Source organism: Protobothrops mucrosquamatus, unplaced genomic scaffold (genome assembly GCF_001527695.2).
Source record: "Protobothrops mucrosquamatus isolate PMUCROS unplaced genomic scaffold, P.Mucros_1.0 scaffold_19, whole genome shotgun sequence".
Lineage (NCBI taxonomy): Eukaryota > Metazoa > Chordata > Lepidosauria > Squamata > Viperidae > Protobothrops > Protobothrops mucrosquamatus.
Window position 1 is genome coordinate 2,121,192 of NW_015386095.1, and position 10,771 is coordinate 2,131,962.

General features: G+C 39.2%; 2 protein-coding genes across 4 annotated transcripts in view; both read right to left on the minus strand.

Moving 5' to 3' along the window:
- The window catches only part of QSER1 (glutamine and serine rich 1), a 45,590-nt gene extending 41,299 nt beyond the window's left edge, over window positions 1-4,291 (minus strand). The window contains exon 1 of the mRNA XM_015831555.1: window positions 4,161-4,291. Coding sequence (XP_015687041.1) covers window positions 4,161-4,291 — 131 coding nt within the window. The remainder of the gene's footprint in view (window positions 1-4,160) is intronic.
- A 1,908-nt stretch (window positions 4,292-6,199) lies between these two features.
- Window positions 6,200-10,771, minus strand: part of PRRG4 (proline rich and Gla domain 4) — a 21,791-nt gene continuing 17,219 nt past the window's right edge. For all 3 annotated transcript variants that reach the window (XM_015831565.1, XM_015831571.1, XM_015831578.2), the window contains exon 6: window positions 6,200-7,341. In XM_015831565.1, the coding sequence (XP_015687051.1) occupies window positions 7,119-7,341 (223 nt within the window). In that variant the 3' untranslated portion in view covers window positions 6,200-7,118. The remainder of the gene's footprint in view (window positions 7,342-10,771) is intronic.

Consider the following 10,771-nt stretch of genomic DNA (forward strand, 5'->3'; position numbering starts at 1 on the left):
GTTATATGTCCAGGATTGTTCCTTCATTTACAGCAGGCATATCAAATTCGCGATGTCACATGACGTCGTGCGATGTATCATGACTTTTTCCCCATTACCGGCAATGGGATGGGCAGGGTTTCGGTATGACGCATCCGGCCAGTGGGCCGGCAGTTTGACATGCCTGATCTACAGTATGATATCTAAATCCAATCATTAACACTTAAGCAGACTAGCAACCAAATAATTCCACAAGGTCATTCATCTCAAACAGGAAACCAAAGTGCTGGATGGAGCTAAAGGACAGGAAGAAACAAGAAATAACAGCCGGCTTAGTGAACTTAATAGACTGTTGTTAAAAAGAACTCTAAGTCTCCTCCCCTCTTAAAATACAAAACAGTTTAGTGAGACTTAAGCATGACCCCTTAAGTCATGCAATGTGGAGTGTGAGATAGAAAAATAAAAAAGGAACATGGGGCTGAGCACATGGAGTAGCTTACTGAAAAGGGTTTGAGTAACTAGCTGAACATTCTTACTAATACACTGAAACAATTTGTTTCTTTCAGGAATGGCCTCAGGGGGTCAACTGTCAAATGAAAGGCAATCTGGATCATTGAAAAAACAAGATATAAATTTCTACAAAACTTAGGAATTTTCTGAATCACAACTAGTAAAAAGATAGGACCACAGAAGGACTAAAATAATAAAGCCATTCATCTTACTTTGCGAGGTCTATTTGTTGATGCCCTATCACAGTTGACTAAATCATTGTCTTCTATAGGCAGCAATATTTTCATCCTAAGGGAAGAATATGTGGAAAAGAACTAAAATTGGGTAGATGGTTGCTAGTTCCACAAATTGCCTTAAGACTATTTTTTAATCAGCCACAATGTGGTTTGGTTTTGATTTAACACGGTGTGTGAAGTCAGAATGTATCACAACTTGGTTGCGTGTATGTCCCTTAGTCAAACTGGCTAAGACTGATAAGAGCTGGCAAAAACGTAAGGAGAATGGTATGTCATTCACTCTGATTTAATTCTACAACAGATTGTAATTGAGATATACACATTTTTAGAATAAGCTGAAGTTGAGACATATATGGAAAACAGAAACTACAGGAAACTGACCTAAATCTGCTAAAACATAATAACTAGAGACTATGTTACATTGTATACAATCCTCCCCAAACAATCCTCTTGATAGCAACAAATTGTTAATGTATGGAGATAATCAGCTCTAAGCCTACTATTTTCAACATCACATAGTTTATTGGGGAATAAAGCTTCATAGTACAAAACTTCCATCCTCATCCCACCTTATACAAAGCAATTGCTATAATTTTGTATACAAGCTGATTGGACTATTCTTCCCCATTTTTTTTTCTTGTTGAATTGTAAAGTGGGTTATTGGTTTGGAAGCAAAACAGGACAATCAGCAATAGAGATTTTCTGATATATGGGAGAATCTTCAAGGTATGTAGAAATAAATGTCATTCCAATATTGATTTCTCAAGGGAGAGGTGATGTAGAAAAAGGATGTCCTTTGGTTTTTATGGCATTCTGGCTACATATATGTAGTACCTAAATGCAAATCATTGTCATTATTTGCTTTATTTGCTGGCACAGTCATGCTCCCCCTCTGTTATCAGGTGGGAAACTTCAAACAAGTTATTACATGGCCTTCTCTTGTATGTGACTTTCTAAACTCATCAACCAGCATAGAAGAGCTATTGTCTCAAAATAATGAAGGCTGCTTCAAGTTTGTGCATGATACTTCTACGTGTTCTTCAATTAAGGGACTTTCTGAAATCATTATGTGCACATGGAATGAATTAGAATTAAATTACTTTGCTTTTATAGGGTTTCTGAGGGTAGGCTGTGGGCAACAACTGAGGCTTGAGTGGTCCCAAATATGAGCCAATAACCAATATCCATAAACTATTTTCTTGAGTAACCCGAATAATATATTCTGAGATATTGAAAGAGCTAACTATAATTTGCTTACTGCAATAAAAACTATACAATGAAAAGTTAATAAAATCTAGGATTGAAAAAAGCTGATTAGTGAGATTTCTTCCAGATATTCTGAGTCATCTTTCCCAACAATCTTCACATTAGAATCAAATCTTGTCTCTTTAGTCAGGAACCCATTCATTCCTCCCCAGGAGAAACGAACAGATACTGTATAATCAACATAAGAAATCATTTCCCCGGTTTTCAAAATATTTCCTTCACTGCTTCAGGCAGCTTTCTGCTCCACCCTCTCATCTCGCAGGTGAGCCCTTTTGTGCTTCCTCATAATTTTTTTTTTAATCTTGCCTTTATTATTTTTATTAAAAACTCAGTGGAGCATACATACACAATGCCCTCCTTCCTCCTATTTTCTGTACAACAATCCTGTGCGATAGGTTGGTCTGAGAGAAGGTAACTGGCCCAAAGTCACCCAGCTGGCTTTCGTGCCTAAACTAAGAGTTTAGTTAGTTTCTACTCTGGTGTCTTAACTGCTGGACTACCTGCACAAATGTCTAGTTGTGAAATGTGTTTTTTGCTTTGGTCTATTTATATTTTGCTACATTTTGTTAAGTTAAACTACAAAACAAGTCTTCTCAGAAGTGACATAGCTGCAGAACAGGAAGAAGGGATATATAGAGCATACAAGCCATCAAAGGATAAGGACTACTGAAGAAACCAAAGCTAATTTAATTTTTGCTGACTTACAGGCTTAAAGATTTATTGTATTTTTGTTGTTATTTTACACACACTGCACACATATTATTAGAGCCAAAATAAATGTCAAATTCCATACAAATCACTGGTAAACATGTGTAAACATCTCTTAGGAAGCAACATAGATTAAAATTCATTTCGTAATTAGTTTTTAAATCTTTACTTCATGTCTGGCAAGATGAGAAAGCCATCTTGCTATTCTATCTGATAAAATATCCTTGGAAAGTATCCCATCAAATATTCTTTGTGTTTGTGTCCTAGGCCCTGGGAGCTGAATATTCTTAAGCAAGTTTCAGCATGAAATCAAGTTTTAAAGCACAGGGCATACAAGCTTCGGAACCTCTGCCTATAAAAAAAAGAGGGGGAAAGTACAAACCGAAAATGATGAAAAGGTATTGGGGTGGTTTCAGAAGAGAAACCTATTCCATTTCCAAAGGTGAAGGCACATTTACTCTTGTTTGGTATGCTCTAAATCAGGGGTAGTCAACCTTGGCTCTTTTATGACTCGTGGACTTCAACTCCCAGAATTCCTGAGCCAGCTGTGCTGGCTCAGGAATTCTGGGAGTTGAAGTCCACGAGTCATAAAAGAGCCAAGGTTGACTACCCCTGCTCTAAATCTTCAGTTAATCAACGGGCCCACACCTTCCTTTAAAGACTTTATTTAAGGGACTGCTCTCCATTACTACGCTGTATTAATACATGGGAGGGGGGGGGTTGGAGTAGGTTTCCCTGTTTTTCCCAGAGACCTCAAAAACGCCTTCCCTAGGCAACGCAGGAAGTAAACATGAACTCCTGAACCTGAACGGCCTGCCCCGCACACGCACCTTGGAAGCAAGGGGAGGCGGCCCAAGAGCTTTCCCTTACCCCCTCCGCATTTGCAGGGACGAAGGCACCCTGGAAACGGAAGGAGGGGGAAAGGGGGGGGGGTTCTGTCATGCTGAACTCTTCTCCCGGGTGTGTGTGTGTGTGTGTCCGGGGGGGGAAACTACACGCTTTCCCCGACCGAAACAGCGTGGGCGTGTGCGTTATGGTGGGGAAGAGAGGAAAGCGAGGCTCGGGGTTACATGGCAGCCAGGAATTCCCCTGCGTCCCTCCTCTATTTGCACCTCGCAACGCCTCCCGCTTTCATTGTCCCCAAAACTCCCTCCACGCGCAGGTCTGTCTCGCTACGCCCCTCCAAAATCCCCGCTCGAGCTCCGAGCAATGGGGATCCCGAGGGCCCTAGGGCTCCCCTGCCGGAGACGCGCCTCTGTCCTCTCCTCGCCAGGAGACCTCTCTTCTCCGTCCCACGCCACGCCACGCCACGCCACGGAGCAGGGAAGCCGCCCAACCTGGGAGGAGGAGGAGGAGGCGAAGGAGCCGCGAGCAGGCGCGCGAGGGACGGCAGGCCTCGTCTCAATCCCCGGCCTTTCCTGACGCAGCCCCCCGGGCTGGCGAGGGACAGACCCTCCTTACCTGGGCTTGAGGCTGCTGACGCCCCGTTCATAGGCCCAGACGGTGGCGGGTTGCGAAGAGGCGGCAGCGGCGGCGGCCGAACCTAATGGATCAGGGTAGCTGGGGGCTGGTGGGTAGTTCCTGTCCATCATCCGAGTGGGAAAGGAGGGGACGCCGGGCTGCGCTCGGGCCCTGGCGAGCAAGGAGCGGCCAGCCGGGGCGGGGAGGGAAGGGGGGGCGGCTGCAGGGACCGAGTAGAGTGGGACGACTCCCCCTTCCCGCTCGCAGGAGGAGGGCAGCTGCGGCGGCCACCCCCCCACCCGGTCCTCCCCTCAGTTTCCGCTGCGAGAGGCGGGAGAGCGGCTTAGAAGCCGGAGAGCTGCGGCGCGCCGCGGCCAAGTTGGCAGCGAGGGCTGCGAGCCGCTTCGCCGAAGACCCATGTCGGGCTGTGGCTTTCCCAGGCTGCCCCTCCCACCCGGCTGCAATTGACTGGGGCCGATCGGCTTCAGGACACGAGAAACGACGCCCGCCGCCGCTGCTCTTCCTGCTGCGGCCGGTGAGCTGGAGTTGTAGCCGCAGCAGGAGAAAGAAGAGGGCGCCTACAGCAAGGAGAAGGACGCCGAGCGGGAGCGCGAAGGGGTTGCTCCGGCTCACTTTGTTCCCGCGGTGGCGAAATGAAGCGCTGGGGAGGGGGGGGGAAAGTATTTTCCCGTTCCCGCGGTTTCCATCTCTACAACGCCTGTACACGAAAAGCTTTGCTGGGATTTGTAGTAGCTTTACGCCTTTGCTTATGAAACGTTCTTCTACAAAAGGCTAATCAAATAACGCATGAAGTGGCTTCGTGACCACGTTGCTTGTCAGCTTAAAACGACACGTTTTCTCTCTTCCCGTTTATGCGTGCTGTAAATTTAACGTACAGTGTCTTAAACTTGCTTGTACGCTAGAAACGTGGTTTGAATTCTTAGTGTCTCTTTATTAAGCATACCTGTACATGATGCAAATCTAAGGTTGATGGCCAGGTAATGGGAAAACGTGTCTGAAGATTCAAAAGAAAGGTGTGGAAATTTTTCTTTACACATATATTTACTAATTCGGAATGTGTGTGAGGGTAAAATACCTGAACGATGGAACTTCATAAATTGTATTTTATATACTTTTAATGTTTAAGTTAGGAGAATCCTGTCCCTGTCTGCTAAATCACTGCATGCTTCTGTGCTTGACACTGTTACACAAACATTTTTGTTTGAGAATTATAGGAAGCAATAACAAAATAATGTAAAAATGAATGCTGTAAAAAATAAGATGCATCTTTTCAGCAGAGAAGTGCCCTACTACTGACTTTTCCAACTTTTGTGCTGGTGCCTAGAGAGCAGCTGGGGATAGTAGGAAATCAAGTTCAATGCAGTTTGAGATTAACAGCTGAGGGAAGTTTGTGATATTTATGCTGGCATGTAAGGACCTACTTTCAAATATGGAAGTTTGAATTTGAAGTTTTATTCATTGAAAAGGAAGACACAGACTTTGAGATACAATATTGCCACTATGAATTGTGCAGAGGAAATAGATGAAACCATCTTATGTTTAATTATTTTGACAAAGGAGGACTATAAAGGATTCAAGTTGTAGTAGAATGGTCTGCAGAAATGGCCCTATGGCAAATCTAACAACCTGGTATAAGTCAATATGGCAGAGACATTGGTTTAACATTTTAGTGGCTCAAAGCTTCGTCATGTAACATTTTCTTTCAGAACAAAGATTGGTAAGCTGCAGTGCCAAGCATTTCACAGCCCTTAGAATTCCTTTGGACTATATGGGCTGAAAATTGAAGACTTTTTTCTGTCATTCTTAGGTGAGAAGCAAAAATGGTAGTCACAGTCATCTTTGAAAAACTTGAAGAACCAGGTTAGGAACAGATTGCCATGGGAAAAAATCTGGTTGCTGACTAGATAGCAACTAATAGTGCCTTGAAATAAGTCTGTCTTTTGTTTTTAAAGAACTTAAGCCCTCTGAAAATCCAGATGCACTTTGTTTGCTGTGACCCAACCCCACCTTGCAGCCATATTGCCCTTCAAATAAGTAATGAAAGAGTAGCTCTTACATCATGTCTTGTTTGTGAGCTTCTCATGAAAGTCTGTTTAACATCTAAACTGATCTTTGGCTTCATAAAGCAAGGCAGTTTTTCAGATATCAGACATTTTCTTTCAGATTCATTATTTAATTGGCATTAACAAAGAAAACGGACTAGGTACAAATAGTTATTTTATTTATAAAAACTTATTGATAACACCCACATGGATATATTCTTCCTAATATAAGAAATAGATCAAATATTCAATTAGATAATTGAAATTTTAATGTGTTAGCATTTTTATCACAGGAGAGCCAGTTTGGTGTAGTGATTAAGGCATCGGGCAGAAACCAGGAGACTAAGTTCTAATCCTGCCGTAGGCACAAAGGTGAAATAGGGCCAGTCACTTTCTCTTAGCCCTAGAAAGGCAGCCATGGCAAAGCACTTCTGCCAACATTATTACCAACAACTGTAAGGACTAGATCAGGCGATCACCAGGAATCAAAAACTGACACAAGCACATTTTTATCATGAGAGAAAATTCAAAAGAAAAATATTTTTTCCTTTAAAATAGAAAACTAGTGCAATTTTTAGAATTGGAAATAAAACTTTTCTGTTATAAGAAACAGGAAAAACTGCACATCAGTTTACTCAGTGGCTCAAAATGCACAGGAGCCAAGTTCAGTATAGGTTTTCACATATAAATGGAAATATCATAAAAAGAGTCTTTCATCCTTAATTATCAGAACATTGGAGAAATGGGTTCCTTGTTACCTGACACCATTTAGTCCATCATAGGCATCTTCAGATATTCTTTTCACTGTCTTAGAATGCTATACTGTAGCATTTCAGCTGCACGTCTTTTATTAAGACTAATTCTCAACAGTTTCAACAAAGGTCATGTTTGTTCATTAAGGACCTGGAAGTGAGAGAGACTTTTTGAACACTTTGAACTTTCCTGAACGTCCAGGATATGGTGGGGGTGGAGAATCATGATTTTCTCTTAATGCCATTGCTTGATCATAAGTTGGCAATCCTATCTGTCCTGTACTACAAGGAGGAACAGGATTTAAAGCAAACTCTTCTTGCCTTTGGAAGATGATGGAACAATTATGCCTCCTGCTGCTTCTGTGCCTAGAATGAAAAAAAAACAACTTTGATGAATAAGAACAGTCAAAAGTCAGGCTGATAAATCAATTGAAACAGCTAACAATATTTTCAGCTTCCTAGTTTAGAAGTTAGTTAATACAACCTTATTAACATCTTCCAGGGTGGGAATTTTGAGAATATTAATCCCAATACATCTAAAAGAAGTCACATTGGAAAAGATAGTTCTGTATTTTGAGAAAGGTAAAGTTTTTTTTCTTTAAGAAGTCCAGCTTCCCAATATTTCCCATTGTACATCCTTTAGATCAGTGTTTCTCAACCGTGACAATTTTAAGGCATGTGGACTTCAACTCCCAGAATTCCACAGCCAGCAGTGCTGGCTGTGGAATTCTGGGAGTTGAAGTCCACATGCCTTAAAATTGTCAAGGTTGAGAAACACTGCTTTAGATCATGTGATACACCATGGAATGATGATGTGAAAGTCATACAGATTCGTAAATAATTTTTTTGAGAGTGATGAAGCGTCCTTCCTGTGAAATCAGGGTCATATATACCTTGTAGTGAATCAATACTCTGAAAAAACGTTTTGGATCAGGCAACCCTCTACTTCCCTTAACATTTGCTGATGGAAAGAAACATCTGTGATTTGTTAAATTGCAACAACAGTAACCTCTGAATACAACATCAGAGCACAAACCAAGGGGAAAAATGCTTATGGGTTTACTTATTCCAAGAAAAGCAAGCCCAAATTCCTGACTGATGTGTAATACTAAACAAAGAATGGATGATATCACCATATTTGTTAGCCTTGCCAAGTAGCTGCAGAAGCCAGATCAGAATGGCTCATTTTCAGTTAAGCCAAAATTATAATTCTAGTTTGGTCATGGATACTATGAACTTTAAATCCAAACATTTATGTTAAAATTTCATAGCCTAATGTTTCATTCTAACATGAATGTTCATGTTTGTTTTCTGTGCACTTTTAAGAGATAATAAGATTTCCAAGAGGCTTCTGGAAGGTGAGATACAGAAGCAAGTAGACATTAATTTCAAAGTCAAGGCCATTTCTGCTGTTAAAACTGTTAAGTTCCATAAATTATTTATAAACCCATCAGAGATTTTAATGGCAATAGGATTTTAGGATAAAAATTAACTATTCTGGACATTTGAATTGTAAAGTTTCTTGAAACAATTTTATATTGAATTAGGGGCACTGGAATTATTTTTATTGAATTTTATTTATTTTTAAAAGATGCGTCTTTGTAATTACTGTATTTGGAGGAATAATTACTGTTAAATGAAAATATTTTTTTTAAAAAACAATCTGATTTTGTTTCCAGATTAATGCAACCTAGTTCTCAGAGTCTGTGGTTTATTTTCTGCCAGAGCTTAAGGCATCCAAAAATGGGGATTGCCTTCATTTTAATCCCAGAAGAATTCCTCTGAAGTAGGTTAAATTGAAAATGACTGGTCCAAAGTCACTCAGTAACATTTTTAAACATGGACAACTTGAACATAGTTGGCTTGAAAACAGATTCACAAAGCTACTTTAAGAGCACCACCATTACTATGCAGGCCATTTCTTATAACTACAGCACTATACTGCTCTAATGTCTAAACTCAATTTTCAGAAGCTTTCAAATATTTCTTATTTCAGGTTTATTTAATATCATTTTTGTTCTCCTTTGATCAACAAAAACTATCTGCTTTCACTGATTATTTCTCCTTTCTGGGTGTTCTGGTATGGTTACAATGCACTGACTTATAAAGTAGCTTACATGTGGGAGTTGAGAATAACAAATCTGGTAATTGGTAAAATGTTATTCCAGAAACTGATTGAGAAATAAAACACAGTTTGCAGGTAATACAGGATAATTATATATAATCACATATTCTTGGGTTAATGGTAAAAAGACATTGCATTTGAAAATAAAATAATGCTAATAAGCAATTCATTGTATTTTATACATTTATGTATTAATCTAATATTAGCTGAAAATAGAGATTAAGTTGAATTAAACATTAACTTCACTAACTTTTCACATGACATTTTAAACTCTTATAAAGTTCATAAGAAATGACATCTTATTACAAGAATGCAAATCTTTCTAAGGGAAATAACAAAAACAGATGGAATTTAGGACAAAACACAGCCAATGAAATAGTTATACTCAAATATGATGATTAATATATCCTTACATATATCATTATTGATGGGGCATTTATTTGTTCTATGTAATAATGAACAGATAGGATCAGCATGAAAATAAAATAGTTATACAGAAACATAAAAACATTTTTAAAGTACATATTTCAAATGGCACAGGCTAATAGATGTGGGCAACGAGTTATCATATTGTCATCGTTTGCAGACCACAACATCTCATAGTATTTGGAGACAGAAATCGTGTTTGCTATTTAAAGAAGCCAAATTACAATTATAAAAACAGTAAATTTCTGACATCACTAGTGATGATTTTCTAAAGGACAAAGTGAAATGCTACTTTTATGTAAAGGGTTAAGGTCTTTGATTATTAAAGACTACTGAAGGCTGCTGAAGTTACTACTATGAATTCACTGTTTGACACAATGGTGTGAGATATGTCTCTTTTTTACCTTGTAACAATTTGAAAAGATAATATTCCACAGAAGCTGAAAAGAGTTTTGTTGATATTACCTGCCATGATGTTTAGAGCTTGCTGTAATTGATTCAAAGGATTAATTACAAACAAATAATGTTCAAACATTCCTTTTTAGTGAAAATATTATTGGTGAACAGTCATACTATGTTGTTGCTCAATATCCGCTCATCCAATTTTTAAAAAGTTGCTTCATACCTTCATAGGCTATCAAAAACTATTTGCAAGGATTAAAGGTCTCGCTCACAATGTTTTGTTACTGAAGAACATGTTAAAGGATGACCTCAGTAACTAACTAACCATAAATACAACTTGTTTAAAGAACAGTACATTCTAAAATCGTCAACATTCAAGGAACAATCCTATACTAGATATGCTGTACAAACTGATGGTACTAAGAATAAGCTTTTTCACTCCTTTAGGAAGACAACTGATTTAACAAGATGTACATTGTAATGCATGTGTTATTAAAAAAGATATGCTTTTTTATTTTCAGGTTTGGAACACCAGCCCCCTTAACTGCCAGAAAATATGAATTGTTAATTTTCACTACTCATATTGCAATATCCAAGAAAACATCTGTACAAATATAGAAGTTTTAATATGTTATTTAATCTTTATGAAACTATCACATAATTTCAATTTATTTAATCTGTTAGGAAATTTCTGGAAGGAATTATGACTCAGAGAGATTTTATGCAATGCGTAAGAAAAAAGTCACAGATTCAAGACCTGTTGCAATGCCACATCTAGCTAGGGCTGAAAATAATCCAAAATGAAACCCTGGAGAATTGAAGAGTTCTTACTGAATTACATAA